General features: G+C 27.8%; 2 protein-coding genes across 2 annotated transcripts; one reads left to right on the top strand and one right to left on the bottom strand.

Moving 5' to 3' along the window:
• Window positions 1-4,243: 4,243 nt before the first annotated feature.
• On the top strand, window positions 4,244-7,140 carry EAF01_011837 (uncharacterized protein; the record flags this gene model as incomplete). The annotated part of the gene is made up of 7 exons (XM_038920095.1): window positions 4,244-4,342; window positions 4,400-4,423; window positions 4,480-4,583; window positions 4,635-5,095; window positions 5,206-5,957; window positions 6,178-6,398; window positions 6,468-7,140. 7 exons carry the CDS (start codon window positions 4,244-4,246, stop codon window positions 7,138-7,140), a joined length of 2,334 nt encoding a protein of 777 aa, XP_038764485.1.
• A 236-nt stretch (window positions 7,141-7,376) lies between these two features.
• On the bottom strand, window positions 7,377-8,664 carry EAF01_011836 (uncharacterized protein; the record flags this gene model as incomplete). The annotated part of the gene is made up of 2 exons (XM_038920094.1): window positions 7,377-8,501; window positions 8,596-8,664. 2 exons carry the CDS (start codon window positions 8,662-8,664, stop codon window positions 7,377-7,379), a joined length of 1,194 nt encoding a protein of 397 aa, XP_038764484.1.
• Between the last annotated feature and the right edge of the window lie 8,997 nt (window positions 8,665-17,661).

Here is a 17,661-nt window from a genome sequence, read left to right as displayed (position 1 = left end):
ATTGTATAGATTATTTATAATTATTGATCAAAATTGTACAATCGATCTTTCTTATAGTCCAATAGAATTTCATATAACAATAATAAAATCGTTTTATAAAAAAAAAGTACTCAAAAAAAACTAATTATTACCCATTTCGAAAATACTTTTAATAATACTTTTAAATACTAAAAATTCAATACCTTAAATTTATAAATTATAAAGTTCCATATAAATAATTAAATAAACATTTATACAAGTTCTTATTTAATATTCAATTTTTAAAATAGAAATTTCTAGAATTTCATTATTTTATATAATTAATATTAATAATGAATATAATCAACTCCTTATAGTTATATAAGACGATTAAAATCTAATAAAGGTGTTCATTATGAAAAAAGAGTAAAAGGTATTGAATCTTATAATAAAACTTTGTACAAAAGGAGTTATTATTATGAAAGACTTATTATTTAAAGCTTTATAAATGTAAGAAATTAATAGTTTAATTATAAAAGATATATTTAAATTCGTTAAGTATAATTCCTTTGTATATATTAGAAGATTGTTCAATTTATATTTTATGAATAAAATAAAAGAATATATAATAAATTCTTTATATAAAAAGTTATATTTAATTATACAAATATATAATGATTTAGATAAAAAGTTAATTCTAATTTAAATATTTATAATATAAAGATTAAGTTAAAGAATTATTATAGTTTTAGCTTTTATATTAATAGAAATGAATATTAAATTGATGGTATAAGATGTTATATAAGTGTATATACAATTGAAAATATTATTGAACTGAACTATATTAGTAAAACTTTTAAAAGAACTTTAGAATAAGTACTCAGATAATATTATTATAATAGTTAAAAAACTATTATATAGTATTATAAAAGTAGGGATTTATTAATGAATAATATATTAGAAATATTATTAAAAAAAACTTAATATAGTAATATTTTTATATAATTTTTGTTTGCTTATTATTAATATGAAAAATATATAATTTAGAATTGTAGAAATATAAATAAATGATATACTTATTTTGATAGATTAAGAATTTATGGATTTCGAGAATTCAAAATTTAAGAGTATAAATATTAAAGCAAAATCGAATAAATATTTAATATATAACTCACTTTTAATCTTTAATAATTATATTATATAATAGAATGAGAATTGTTTAATTCTCATACAAAAAGGTTAGAAAAAGAAACTTATAAAAGTTATTAATTCTAAGTAATTTTATAAATAAAAAGCTTAAGGTATATATATTATAACAATTTGTTAATTAAAAGTGTTATATGATCTATTTACTATTATATAAAATTAAAATTTATTAAATAATAATATCAAGATATTTAATAAAAGATTTGAATAATAAATAGAAAACCTTAATCAAGGACTTTCGTTTATCCTTTTTATATAAGATTATATAAAATTATTTATTTTTATTAATAGATCTTTTATAAATAATAAAGATTTAAATAATCAAATAAATTTTATTATTATATTAATAAATAAGGATATATCAAACGAAAACATTTTCAAATTAACTAAGAATATTATACATTATAGTAATACAAAAAGCAAAAGAGTTATATATAATGTATTAACTTTTGAAATATATAATATAATAGAAGGTATAGATATTAATCTTGTAATAAAATCAATCCTACAAATTATTATCTTTTAATTAAATTTATTTAATATTTTAATTATTGTTATACAAATTTGTATTTATTATATAAATGTTTTATTAAATTGAGTATAATAAAAGAGAAGAGATTTATAATTGATATAATAGTATTATAGTAATTATATGAAAGAAGACAACTTATTGAAGTCTGATAGATTAATAGACTTGATAATATTATTGATATAATAATAAAAGAAAATTCTAATAAAGTATTGAAAAGATTTATTAATATAAATACTTTTGTTATATATATTGAAGAGTAGGTGAAATAAGAGATATATATAAAAATCAATTAAATCTTTATATAAATATAATTTGTAATTAAGAATGAAGTTAATAATATTTTGTTTTTTTGTTTTATTTTATAGTTTTTTTCCTTTTTGAAAAGTTTTTAATAAACAATTCAATTTCAAATTAGAAAAATATAAAGAAAACTTAAGGATTATATAATAATAAGAGGAATATACAAATTAATTAATAATAAGTAATTCTTTAATAAAATTAGAATTAAGTAAAAGAGAATGTTTGTGAATATTGGGGGTTTTTGAATCAATTAATGAAGGAAGAGTAAAACTTTGATTAGAAAAAGTGTGAGAAAGAAGTGGAGGTTGGTATTATTTATTAATGATATAAGGATGTGAATAATTAGATTATATATATTAAATTCTATAATCTTTTTATTTATAATTTTTATAATTATTATTGAAATATTTCTATATATAATAATAATTCAAAAAGAATATAAAATTATAATAATAATATTCCTTATAAAAATCTTTAACAAAAATCCTATAATTTTATATCAATAAGCTATTTATATATAATATTTATATTATATAAATTTGTATAAATATAATTCAATTATATATATATGAAATAGGATTACTTAATATTATTAAAAGAATAAGTTGAAGATTATTATAATAATATAATATAAGAATTTGTCTGTTAATAGGAAGAATAGGATTTTGATTTAGATTCGTCACCGCATTTGCTATATTATATAATTGAAAGACTTTATTCATATAAAAATATTAATATATTATATACAATATAAAACTAATAGTAAGTGGGGGGTAATTAATAGTATAAATTACTTATATTTTAATAGAAATTAATATATATTTCGGATGATCGATTAAATTTAAATTTTCTACAGTTTTAAAAGGATTAGTATAATATTGAATCTAAATATATCGTCCGATATGGCCGGAGAATATATACATAATGGAATGATTTAGATTTTAATGATTTTAATGGTTTTTTAGTATAATGTTTAATTAATTTAAGATAAAGTTTATTACACTTATTTGATTTATTATAGGAAATAGGGATTAGACTAAGCAATGAAATGGTTGCCTATTATAAGTTCTAAATATCAATCTGATTCATATAAATTCTATTTATATAAAAAAGAAAGTTAAATCTATATGAGAACATATAATCAACAATATAATATTATATATTATGTTTTATTCTATATACATATAAAGTATATAAATGAGGGTAGTACATATATATAGATATAGTAATTCCCTCTTTATATAAAGAGGGTAGACAGAAATAAACAACCCTTTTAACCATATATATTATATATATATACCTTACTAAGTCTGTTTAATAGATTAAAAAGCTTTAGAAGAATAAGACTTTATTTATAAAAGTAGAATATACTAATAGTAAGAGCTTTACTTTTAGGAATTACTATAGAAAGTATAATTAACATTATAATATATAATTAAAATATATTTAAAGCTTTTTTATATTATAAAACAGTTTACAAACACTATATAATATATATAAGAGTTTGTTTTAAAAATTATTCATTTTTAATGATTTAACATGTAATAAACTTCGTTCAATGAACTACGAAGATTGAATGAGTAAGTAATATAAAACGCACCTAAATACGTTCCTACTTTAGGCCTTTGAACGAATCAAGTCATATCGCTGGTTGAAAATTTATATAGTAAACTTTAGGTGGTGGAAGTATTGTAAAAGTCATGTTTTATTTACATTTTATTCAAAATCACTAATTTTTCATTACATTCTAATTCGAAATCCTGTATAGAGCTTATTTAGAACCTATAAAAAGCTTCAAATACCTCAAATACTGTAAATTCATTGAAGTTGATAAAAAGCAAGTAAAAGCTTCAAATATCGAATTTTAGGGGGGAACAGCTCATTATTTATTCAATTCGCTTAAAGCAGTAATAAATCCTATAAAAACAGCAAGATTTTACTAAAAGTGGGGTTGACATTACTTACCCATCCAACCTTCGTAAATACCGGCCGAGCGGCCGACGTGTTTCTGTACATTCTCAGCTCTCAGCTCCAACAAGCACTGACCCCTTTGTAAGCAAAATTCATAACCTCCATTTAAGTTCCGTGCCAGCTCCATTTACTGTTTAACATCCGTTCAGCAATATGTTCTATCCAACTTAGGACATACCGCAATATCTTCCATGTATCCTAAAATTATCTATTGATTTTTTCTGTCAATCCGTTAAAATCCGTATTCAAGTAAATCATTTTCTTCATCAACAAGTCATGGCGACCCCAACCAATTCTTCCCCCGACGCAACTCTGAGGGATTCACATGGACCCAAAATGCCGGTTGGAAAGCAGACGGAGCTTGAACAGTACGCTGTGAGTTTGAAATTCCCCCTTGCAATTCATATACTTATCAAATTCCGATTGTAATAGTGCGACCATTGTAAACGTAGAAAGGTTAGTCCAATCAATTATTCCTCATTCTTATCACATCAGAATCTGAACGTTGATAGCTTAAATGCTCTCGAGAGAAACCGAAATGTGTGAATTGCCAGGGTTGGTCTGGTCCATGTACTTACTCTCGCCGTGGAAGAATACCTAGACGAACTAGGACGAAGTAAGTCTAATGTTAACGAGCCACTATGGAAGAGATCTGATAAGTAAAAAGCGTTCTGCAAAATAACATCAGAAATCACACAGATCGGAATCTTGATAGCTCACATTTTGTCGAGTCTATCGCTCATACTTTGCCGACCTCTATTACTAATCACGAATCCACGGACTTGGACTTACCGAGCTATGAGTGTGAAAAAGATATCATAGAATCACATCGTTCTGTCAAATCACCAGCCTGTAATGGGGAGAAAAATGAGCATATCAACGGTGATTCTTCTGCTCCTTCAATCTTGAGTCAAGCAAAGAGTAGTATTACGATAGCTGAAATGAAGTCGAGCCATCTGGAGCCGGGTTTACAACGAGATGCTGAGAATGGATTATCATACCTCACCACAATATTTTCTGAAGGAAGTTTTGACGATCCTGACATTTATTCGAATGTCAAACATTTTAGAAGGCAGAGGGAAGTTTTCTTCATTCCAGATAAGGCTGAAGGGGATCGTATGATACAGAGTAAGATGATCTCAAGCTTTGCACTCCTAGAGAGAACTTGTATTTAATCTGCTAATCCAGATCACTCAACACCCTTCCCTACAGATGTTTTTACTAATTCGAACTTGAAGTCTTTATTGCAGGAATTGAACGAGGTAAACCGTTTTTTACCATGCCCCCACTTGACATAATTCCGAAGCTTGCATTTGAGCCGAAGAGAGTATCCGAGAGAGCCTGGCTTTTGCTTTACAATGCATTTTTATCTGCCACAATCGCTTTCATGGAACCATCAAACACTAGAATCAATCGGGGTCTTCAATGGAATGTGTGGATAATCCTTCAAGATTCCTCGTTCTTCCTCGAGCCATCAGAAATTGCTATACAAGCGATATTAATGGTATCCTGTCATAGTCAGGATGTTGTTCCTCCGGGTTTATGTTGGACATTAATAAGTCATGCTTGTCGAATGGCACAAAGTCTCAATCTTCACATTCCTTCCCCAAGATACCCAAAGCAGAGTAAAGAGAACGCCCACCGAAATTGCCTATTTTGGAATTTGTTCATGATTGATAAATCATTGTCGTTGGCTTATGGGAGGCCCCCATTTCTATTGAGTCAACTATATGAGGGGGTTGATCCTCCAGATCTCTCATTTCTCGCGACATTCAGACCTCATAGACCATCGTCCGCAGCCATTGGAACCCCTGGTCATCAACTTAGTGATGGTTTCGGCGCATTGTACTTTGGTCTAGCACGAGAACTTTTTGTATTACAGGGAAAGATTATAGACATCGCTCTCGTGGTTCATAATGGAGAGTTTGGGACAGAACAAATTTCATCAATGAAAGAGAGACTTGAAATTTGGAAGATCAATCTGGATGATGTTCGTTTTGTTTTATCTATTATCATCTTATTTCATAGCAAGTGTTGACAAAGTCAGGGTGGCCAATAACTCAGACTGTACTCCAATAAGTAAAGTCTCTGAAACACTCAAAATCTCGAATTTGAAATTCTAGATAGGACTGCAGTTAAGAATATTGGAGACCTTTCATACACTGACTTATCAAAATATATGATGTACCCAGCTAACGTATAACAAACAGAGAATGTCAGCATACAGTAACTTTCAAGGAGAAGAAAGTGAAGTTCAGTCAGTCCAAATGGGCATAAATTTTCTCACATTCCAATACCACCATTCGGTTGTCTACTTGACTCGGAGCTCCAAATATAATCACGAACTTTGTCTTTTTCACGCACGAATTGCTGTAGAGATGTTGGACAAACTCGTCTCTAGCTCCTTGGAAGTTTTCAATGGCATTGTATGGTACGTAGCTATCTACTCGTTTCTGTCTCTTAATGTCTTTCTTCATTCACCTTTTTAACATGCTTGTAGGCAACTTCTCTACTACCCATTCATGCCTTACTTTGTTCTTTTCTCCAATATAATAGCCGATCCGCATTCCTCGTCTTGTTTTGACGACCTTCAATCACTCAGAAAGGTAGTGTATTATTTTTTGAGGATGCATGTCCAGCACCGTAGTGCTCAGAAGCTTGAAAAAATTGCGGAAACCTTTACTAGGCTTGCGGAGAGTTTTGTTAGAGGAAGCATGAGTCGTAAAGCTATGGAAGATAAGTCACCGGAAGTAAATGTAGAACTGCCAAGCAGGAGTTCAGAATCGACTTCTCATATTACAGGCTGGACAGCGCCACAGAGTCCACGCCAAACAGGATTATATTCTCCCGGAAATCATGCACAGAATGCACACATATCCAACAATATTCCTGTCTCAACAGGAATGGATCTCAGAGATCTGTCTGGCGATCTTACAGATCCCACTTTACTCAGCTTTCTATCCTATCCAATGGACACATCTGTGTTCAATACTGAGATGACGGAAAACAATTCTTTACGTGATATCAATTCATTTATTGAGCAAGGCCGAGCGGTAGCGGATCCATTACTTCATCAATTAGACTTTTTATCTACAGAACAATCTTTAGATGGGAATTTTGACTGGTTTTCATGGGATAGTTATGCACGGAACGCTCCAGAAAATGGATTTTGATTCGATTTTGAACAAATTCAATAGTCGACAGCAAATAGCCATCAATTGAGCTATAAATACTCCCTCATCTCTTGCCATAGAAAATATCTAAGATCACATTCTATGGCATGCAAATCATTTCTATAATCGGAACTTCTGCTGAAGTGTCAAGTGTAATCAAATCTACCGGGAGTCTTTGTAGTAATACTTTTATCAATGAACACAAGGAAAATCCCCTTTCTCTGCTAGACTCCACATTAATTTAGTCCCATTTTCTTCTTTGGCCACTTCATATACCACTCCCATCTCGCATCTTCTCCCAGCTCCTCTCCGATTACCTCCACCAAATCTCTTCCCCAATTCTTCGCCCACCAGTTATGCCCTACCCCTCTACCTTGTCCTACTGCCCAGTAAGCTACCAATATCAACGCAATAGGTTCCCTTTCTTTCATGCATTCAATGTAGGCTGGTGGTGCCGCCCCAGGCCATGCTCTTCCAGGAAACTGTTCCGTTCTTCTTAAATTTCGTCGAACTTTTTGAGATACGTCGCGACACAGCTCTCGAAGAGGTTGATCGCTTAAACTTGCAATCTCTTGACGCTCTAATTGCTTGAGGTACTCTTCACCCTCCGCAGGAGTGTTTGTTGCGTCAGCTGCCACTACCTTGTTCCGAAGATGCACACTGAGTGGAGAATTCAAGCTTTTCATCCACCCCATTCGGTATATAGCCACGGTTCCATTGAACAAACTAAATATTATAGGTAAATAATCCAATAATCTTTCGCTAGGCTTATGCGGTCCGGCTTGCGCTACTGGAATTGCATATATGGAACTTATCAATAATCCCGAAAATCCCAAAGCAGCTTCACAATTCGATGCTGTGACATTTTCCAGTACTGGTCTAAATCCTGTCATCCCCGTGTTCTGAAATTTCAGCGCTCTGGCTATGTGAATTGAACGATTCTGAGGTTGAAGAACAGCCAGATGTAAAGAGGCGAAGGAAAGCATTCCGTTGTACACGTATTCATGAGTTGAAGCGCTGCGTTGCACAGCTCCTTCCCATTTATTATGATCCGGACTAATGAATGCTGATGTCGCGGGCTTAGCAGTAAAATTGATACAGTGATAGAGAAGGGAATCTGCTTCTTTGTATCGGCCAAATGGAACTGGTGCTTGAATGCCATAACTTGGATCTTGACCCTGAGGTGGTCCACAATGAGATGAGGGTCTGATGAAAACTGTTTTGTACTTTTGGGTCTTTGATTTCGGCGGTGGTCGAAGTTCGAAACTATGTTGACCAGGTGCTTGAGTGATCAATGAATTATATGTGCATTCTCTTTTGTATGCTATACATCTAGAACAAGCAGGCTGACGCTCATCACACTAATTTTGTGATTAGCATGATCCCCCTCAACCAAGCTATGAGCTCTGAGAAAACCCACAGCCCTCCAAGATGCAACATGTGAGAAAAATTTACCTTGACTCTCCGGAGTTTGCATTGAGTACAACCGTGATGCGATTTGATATGCGATCTTCTCGATGGCATCGTGAGTTTATGGTTGTGTGTCGTTGAAATATGGATGGGTCCAAATGAATCAATGATCTTTAGAATACCCAAAGATAGTCAACTAATCATATGGATTTTCGGTCGAATATTGTCCTTGGGAATAACGTACCATTTCAACCTTCCCTTGATCCTCAGGTACATTTATGCCTGGCTATATTTGGATCATGATAAGTGATAAGAATTAGAGCGGAATAGCAATTTTTGACCCCGCTTCCTAATGATTCGCCCCTGTCGTCGTTACTCATTCGGTGAATTTAGATCACGTTGCGTGTGATACCTAGTCAGCCCAATATATGATAAGAATGTTCCAATCTGAACGCTGAGGATCATTGACCAAAATTTCTCAATTCAGTAAGATCAAGACGAGTAACCTTAATGATCTTAAAACCGTACACCCAAAACGCGATTCCTTTTCCTCCTTCCTCCGGTTCCCCCGAAACCCTCGCAGAATCCTTCTCGGGATGATAGGGTGGCTGTAGTAAACATGATTCCTCGAATTGAATACAGACATCAAACATCTAGAAATGAAGCTTTGGAGATTAATTCTGGTCTGGAGTTATTTTTGCTTTTGTCAAGTCAATGTAACATTCCTTCTTGGCCGCTGCGCCTTTGCAAATTGCCGGGCTCGACATTTTCTCGACGAAATTCGGCACTTTGTTGTTTCATCAATCCATTGTCAGAATCCTTTGGCATCCTAAATACAAAATACACATAGATTTTTTCAACGGGACTTGTCACATATGTTGTTAGGGTCTGATCTACATCAAGCAGAGGGTTTGACCAAGTAGTAAGCTTAACAAGTCGAGAACCTTCAAAAAAGACTGATGAGGTGATGTTGATATGGTATCGCAGAGGTTATGGCACATCCCGCTACCCCGCGTGATTCCCTTGTGACAAATCTGGCGTTATTTGTTCCCTGCTGGGGGTGAAATCATGTTGACTAGGATATTCGGTGACTTACAGAGGTTATATGAGTAAGTAATGTTAATCCTGTTTTTAGTAAAATCTTATTGTTTTTATAGAATTTATTCTTGTTTTAAGTGAATTGAATAGATAATGAGCTATTCTTTTTCCTCAAAATTCGATATTTAAAGTTTTTATTTACTTTTTATTAATTTTAATAAATTTATAGTATTTAGAGTTTTTTTAGGTTTTAAATAAGCTTTAAATAGGATTTAGAATTAGAATATAATGAAAAATTAGTGATTTTGAATAAAATGTAAGTAAAATGTGACTTTTATAATATTTCTATTATTTAAAGTTTATTATATAAATTTTCAATTAGTAACGTAACGTATGGGGAACTCGGACATATGGGGAACTCGGACACTTTTTCAATTATTCTACACGCGATCTTGTTCTACGAGCCACACAATCCTCCAATTCCAATTCCGAATCACTTGAACTATTCTCTAGCTCTTCTTCTTCAATCTCTTCTTCTGATTCTTCAATTGGGCGTTTGCGTGGCCGTCCTCGTGGCTTTTTCTCCTTCGGTTTTTCCTCCGCCTCACGTACCATTTTCAATACTTCCTTAGTACTAAAGACAAATTGACCTTGTAATTTGACTCTTTTGCCTTTAGTTCTTTTCTTTCGAGTCTCAATTACCTCCTGAGCATCAGAGAGCTGTTTCCGAAGTAGGGCTATCTCAGCATTTTGAGATTCTACAAGCCTAGTCATTCTCTTGGCATATCGACGAGTTGGCGATGCAGGAGAACCACTGCTTGCTAGAGCTGTATTAAAGATCTGATTTGCTTGCCTTAGTTCTGTTCCATCTGGAGGAGAACTCCTGAGTATAGACAAGTCTAGGTCTTGATTGGGGGTTCTCATTTGTGGAGTAGAAGGTTGCTGGGAGGAGTTAAATGGTAATGAATCGAGTACTTTTCGTGGGGCAAAAGGTACTAAACCAGCTCCTCTCCAGCCAGCTTTAATATTAGAAGAATTCAATGCTTTTTTTCTAATATTTTGAAAGAGTTCTACCCATTCAGCTCTTTGGATTCGCTTTACACCAGCTCGAGAATATCGATCGACCTCTAAAGCATGATATCGTTTCATTGGCCCATACACCGCAATATCAAGTGGCTGAAGCAAGTGAGAGCAATGAGGAGGTAATATAAGTAAATCAATATCATTATCTATACAGAAAGCAATAAAGCTACCTGTAATATGGCTTGAATGGCCATCCATGATCAAAAGTCGAGGTCGGTCACCTGACACTTTCTTGGATTCTGGTTCGAAAACCCTTTTTCACCATTCTAATCCATGGCTATTTGAGGTCCATCCATTTGTACTAGTAGAGAACTGCCAGCTTTGAGGTGTGTCCTTTGGAATCCATGCAGAATTCGTATTCTGAGCCTTGAAAATGACCATAGGTGATAGAGCATTTCCAGCTGCATTGACACATTCAAATGCAGTTATCCATTCTTGCTTGCCAGCTGTAACTTTCCAATTCGATTTCTGAGTAGAATCGACTATAATGCGCGTACTTTGAGTACTTCCAACTCCAAATCCGGTTTCATCCATATTATACATATCATCTAATTCATACTTTCGCTCAATAAGACGCGTGCGAAACGCGTCAAACCAAGCCTGAATATTCTCCAGAGTTGCTTCTTTAGCCCGATTAGACTCTAATTGACGTGAATAGCATGTTTTAAGTTCTGGATGTCGTTTTTGGAATCTATAGATCCATTCGTGGCCTATAGGTGGAATTTCTGTCGAGGTAGGATTTCGAGATGACGCGACCCGAACGCGTCGAAGACGAATTTCGTCGGCCATTTCCTTCACCAACATAGGTGTAGCAGGGAATCCAGTGATGGTAAGTTGTGAAATCCATCGTACAAGAGTATTTTCTTCTGCGTTTGAAAGAATTTGAGCCATTTCGTGGGTTTGAGAACGTGTTTTCTTCCCAGCCAGCCTATCAGCTAGGGTAGACTTAGGGACTTCAAAATGCTCTGCAGCCTTTCTAATCGATTTAAATTCTTTCAATTGAAGTGAAATTATAGCCTTTTGAAGCTTCTCTTCAATTTGAGCAGATGTAGAAGGTGATTGGGTATGCATAATAAAAGTTATTGCGGTTTCAAGTTGGTGATGGGCTAAAAGTGTCCGAGTTCCCCATATGTCCGAGTTCCCCATACGTTACGTTATTATAATTTGATTTGTTTAAAGACTTAAAGTAAGAACGTATTTAGATGCGTTTTATATTACTTATTAGGACTCGTTCGAATCGATTTTATTTTTATTTAGTGAAATCTCTAATAATAATAAAATAACAAGGGTATTGAAATATTGAAGCTAATATATATTTGAGTGAAGCTAGTATATTTAAAATAATATTAAAATGTACGAAATTGAGTTGAAAATAAAGGAGATATTGCTTTTTCTCAAATATATTCGCTCTATCCCCTAGACCGCTACTTACGACCGGGTTCGCTTATAATATCTTATTAGTCAATTAAAGTATTATAAACTAAAAGGCTTTAATATAATAAATTATATTTCTTTCGAAGGTGAAATATAATAGAATTTAAAAACTTTAAGAAATTTCTTTATATAAATAAAATATGTAAATCTATAATACACCTTCTAATCATTACTATTTTAATAATCTCTAATAAAAAATTCAAGTTAAATAATTTTTATATTTAATATACTATATAAAGTTATTAATGTTCTTACTCATATATGGACTATATTTCCCGGTCGTAACTAAGAGTCTAGGAAATAATATCTTGAAACCTACTATTAATTATTATATGAGAAAAGTTAAGAAAAGTTAATATATTTGTTATTTTAATAAGATTGTTAGATCTATTATTTTATTAGATTTAATATTATATTTAATAAACGTATTTATTTAAGCTAATATATATTAAACTTAATATTACGTTTAATAAATACGATATTAAATCTAATATAGTTAATATATGAAAACACAGAAAAGTAAGCATTCTAAAAACTTGAAATAAAGTTGTAGAATTATTATAAAACTGTAAATAAAGCTTTACAACATTCCTATAAGGTTTCTTTAATTAAAACAAGTTTAAATAGATATATCGTTGTTATTAAAGATTTAGTGGATATTCTTATAGGAATTCCGTTAGACTATTATAGTATTTAGAATAAAGAAAACAGAGATTTTTAAAGTAAAGTATTAAGAGATAATTAATACAATAATATTTGAACTTTTGGAAACAATTATTAAATTAACAATATATTAGTATAACTTAATAAAAACATTGAAAATAGAGATAGAAAAATCCTGTAATGTTTAAATCATTTATTGTGATATTAGTAAAAAGATGTTAAAATAGTTTTAAAAGAGAATATAGGAAAAAAGATATAAAAAGTACTAAAGGGATAATAAACATAATTATATATAAATATTTTAAAAGTCAGATCAATATTTATATAACATATTAATATGAGTAATCTAATTAAGAAACCCATTATTATATATACCCTTCAAAATATCTAAATTAGTTTCAATATTATAAATACAAAAAGATATAAAGGTATATTTAATAAAGATTTATTAAAGAATATTAATAAAAAGATAGAAAAGATTAATATAATAGAAATCAACAAGATATTAAATATCAAATTCATTATTATAATTAAAACCTGAAAAAGGTATAACAAGCTTATAAAAAACCTTATCTGGATTAATATTATCTTTTTAAATATAAAGGTAAAACAATTTATAAATCAAGTTATTATATATAATATAAAAGTAAAGCAAATCAGTCTAAAAAAAATTTAATATAAAAAGGATTTGAGGTTGCTTTTATAATAGATAACTTTAAGATTGATTTAAATATAAATTATTTGTTTGAACTATATAAAAAAGTAATCGAAAAAAAGGAAATATTATTTATTATTATTGTTGTATTCTTTTTGAAAATAGTAAATTAGATTTTATTTAATAGTTTATTTTGTAATAAAATATAACTAAAAATTAATCTTTATAATATAATATATTTATCAAATTGATATTATAATTATTAAAAACTTAAAAATTATAAATTATTTATATATATCAGGCAAATAACATATAACAATTATATAAAAACTCATTATTTGAATTAATATAAAAATAAAGGAATTAAGAACAAAGGAAAATAGAAATATATTAATTATAAGGAAAATTATAAAATATGGGATAGGTATAATTATTACAAATTAATAAAGAAATTCGAATATATAAAACAAATAATACCTTTCATCTTAAATTACTTTATAATAAAGAATAAATATAATCAATTCGACATCTTAATATAAAGAAATCAAGAATCTGATATTACTCTAGATAATCAATTTATATTCACTAGCTTATAATAATTAATATTATTTTAATAATAAAAGATAATATAATGTAAACAACTCAGAATATCATTTCTAAATTAGGATCAAAGTTTTAATATTACAAAAACAAGGTAAGGGTTTATTTTGAATAGCAATTTATTCAATAATTAAAACGAACCTCTAGAATCTTTATAATATTATACTAGAATATTATTATATTATAGTATAATGTTAATAAATAGAAATTCGTAATAATTATACTTCTATATTATAAGAAGGTTATATAATACTATATTATTATAATTCAAAAACCTTGAACCAATTCATTTAATAAATTCACCTACAATAACAATCAATAATAGCATTTTATTTACAAATAAAAAAGCAAAACTAAAGTAATACTATATATAAATAAAACCTTAGATATATATAAATGAACATTTAACATCCTTATATATAATCTTTACTTTATTTACCTTGAAATTCAAAATAAAAATATCAAACAATAAATATAAATCACTACTATCTATAACTCTATCTTATTAATTAAATATAAAGCTATTAAACTATTAATTCTATTAATAATCTTTTATTAACTAAAGAATTTAGATTAAAAGTATATAATTCTAGGCGATTTTAATCTTTATTATTCTTTTTAAAAAGAAACAAAAGTGAAATCTATAGAAATATATAATAATAAACTTATCAACTTTTATAATTCATTTCTTTTTATATTTATTATTTTAAAAGAAATTATAATATAAAATAGAGAAATATAAAAATTTATAATAAATCTTATCTAAATCTTAAATAAAACTCTAAATTAAATCTACTTTATTATTACCTACAAATACCTAGATTTAGATTCGAATTATATTCCATTTCTCACTAAAATCATAATATAACCACATACCTTTAAACTACTACCAAAACTCTTATAAAAAGTCATAAATATAGATAAGTTTAAGAACAATATTATAGATAATATACTAAATATTATATCATTAGAGATAATAAATAAGATTAACAATTATATTAATAAGATATATTATTATCTATAAACAATTATAGATAATAGTATATTTATAGTAATCATATTCTTATACTTTAAATTATATTAAATAAAACAGTATATAATATTAGTTAAATAAACCTAATCATTTTATTAGGAATACACTACTAATCTTTCTTCTAATTTTTATAAAGCTTTTAATAAGGTATAAAAACTAAAGAAAAAGATAATTCAAAACGAAATAATAAAATACTTTTGAGAAAGAATTAAAATAATAATAAAAGAAAATAATAATATATAAACTTTGAAAAATAAACCAAAAATAAAAGTCATTTGTTTAAGATGATACTCCAGTTCCTCAATTTTTATTAAAAAGATAAGGTAATAATATTTAATAAAAAAAACAAAGCAATAGTACTTGGAAATCATTTCTTTATGTTATTATTAGTAACAAATCTATTCAATATAGATTGATATATAAAAAATTCTTTTAAATATCTTTTTGTAATAGATATAGAATTTAAATTAAATAAAGCATATTTTACTAAGATAGTAATGAAATTGAAATCCTATAAAGCACTAAAATTATTAGAAATTATAAATTTTATTATCAAACTTATATTAAAATTTGAATTAATAAATATCCATTATTATTACCTATTCCGGACTTATATAGTCCACGGATATCATTTAAAGATATTCAAGAAAGTATATATAATTCTCCTTTATAAGTTAAAAAAGAACAAATAATAAATCAAGTTATATCGTCTCATTGTCCTTTTCAATATCTTAAAAAAACTCCTTAAAAAAATTATATTCAAATAATTATCTTATATTACAGAAACTTACAACCTTCTATTTAAATTTCAAATAGGAATACAATTAGAATAAGATATTATTATTACTCTGGAAATATTTATTAAACAAATTTATATAATATAAAATATTAAATCAAAAAAGATTGTAAGTATATTTAATTTAGATATATTCAAAGTCTTTAATAATGTTTTATATTCTAAGTTAATTTATATTTTAAGAAATAAGGGGGTACCTATTTAAATAATCAATTTTATAATGAGCTTCCTTCAGAATAAAACTAATAATATTCAAATGAATAATTATATTAATCCTTAAATGAAAATTCTAAACGGAATCCCCTAGGGCTTCCCATTAAACTCAATATTCTTTTTATTTTATAATAATAAATTTATTAATATTTATATAAAAACCGAACGATATACTAATAAAATAGGGTTTATAAATGATATCAATATTTTTATATAAAGTGATATTACAATAGAAAATATATATATTCTATATAAAATCCACAAAAAATGTATACAATAAATGGAATAATATAATTTATAATTTATTTTAATAAAATATCAATTACTTTATTTTATTAAACATTTTAAATTTTATGATATAGAAATTTCCCTTCAGCTCGATTTCATTGCGATAGTATTAAAGCTAAATATCAAAATATCAAATCTTTATTTAGACTTTAAGCTATTTTGAAAAGAGTATATTCAGCAAATAAAAGAAAAATTAATTAATTAGATACTTGTTTTATATAGGATTATAACATCGATTTAAGAAATCAATTTATATTTATTTTGATAAATATATAAAATAATAGTACTACCTATAATAATATATATATTACTTATATAGTATACTCTAATAATTACTAAGATAATAATTAAATCTATTATTCCCAATCTTCAAAAAAAAAAAATACTTATCTTCAAATAGTTATTAGTATTTATAAAACAATATTTATCTATATACTATATATAAAAGTTCTTATAAAATCCTTGAATATTTATCTGAACAAGCTATAAGTTATAGTAAGATTTAAATTGAAAGGAATAAGTATATTGAAATTGATTTAGGAAGAATATAATAGGGCGTATAGAAGATATAGATTTATGGGAAAATCGAGGAGAATTTGTATTATTTTCGAAAAAGCAAAGCTCAAATAAGCTCTATTCAGACTGAAATATAATAAGGTTATTAGGGATTATAAACAAAAATACAAAACAAGAAAGAATAATAAACAAATCTCATATTGAATAAATATAATAATTCATTTTCAACTTGAAAATGTAAAAGATTAAACAATTATATAGAAAAACATTCTTTAAAATCATTACAAACCTAAAATACTTATTATCCTAGATTATTGAATTAATAGAAATTAGCTTAAGGTGTATGATAATTTTAAAAAAGAAATTAGTTTAATGATATTAGACATTAGAACGGAAAATATAGACCTGAAAGGTTTCTTTGTAAAACAAAGAGTGCCCGGATATATATCGGAGTGTATATAATATAGATAAAGAAATTAGATTATTAATTGTATTATCTTTTACTATATAGATATAATATTATAACAATAGAGACTGTAAATTCAAACGTAATGAATATATAACTTCATATAGAACTCGAGATTACTTAAAGAAGTAATTATATAGCTTATTAAAACAGAACTATTTCCCTAATATATGTTTTTATTAGGAATATTAATATATAAATATTAAAAACATAGGTCAAAACCATAAAATTAACTGTAGAAATATAGTAATATTAATAAAACCTTATTAAATCTTAAACTTCATCCTTAAAGAATCGAGATACAACTTCTATATTAGTTTTATTAT

This window comes from Botrytis porri (assembly GCF_014898465.1).
Source record: "Botrytis porri strain MUCL 3234 chromosome Unknown BPOR_025, whole genome shotgun sequence".
NCBI classification, from domain to species: domain Eukaryota; kingdom Fungi; phylum Ascomycota; class Leotiomycetes; order Helotiales; family Sclerotiniaceae; genus Botrytis; species Botrytis porri.
This window is presented reverse-complemented; position numbering and strand designations above follow the sequence as displayed.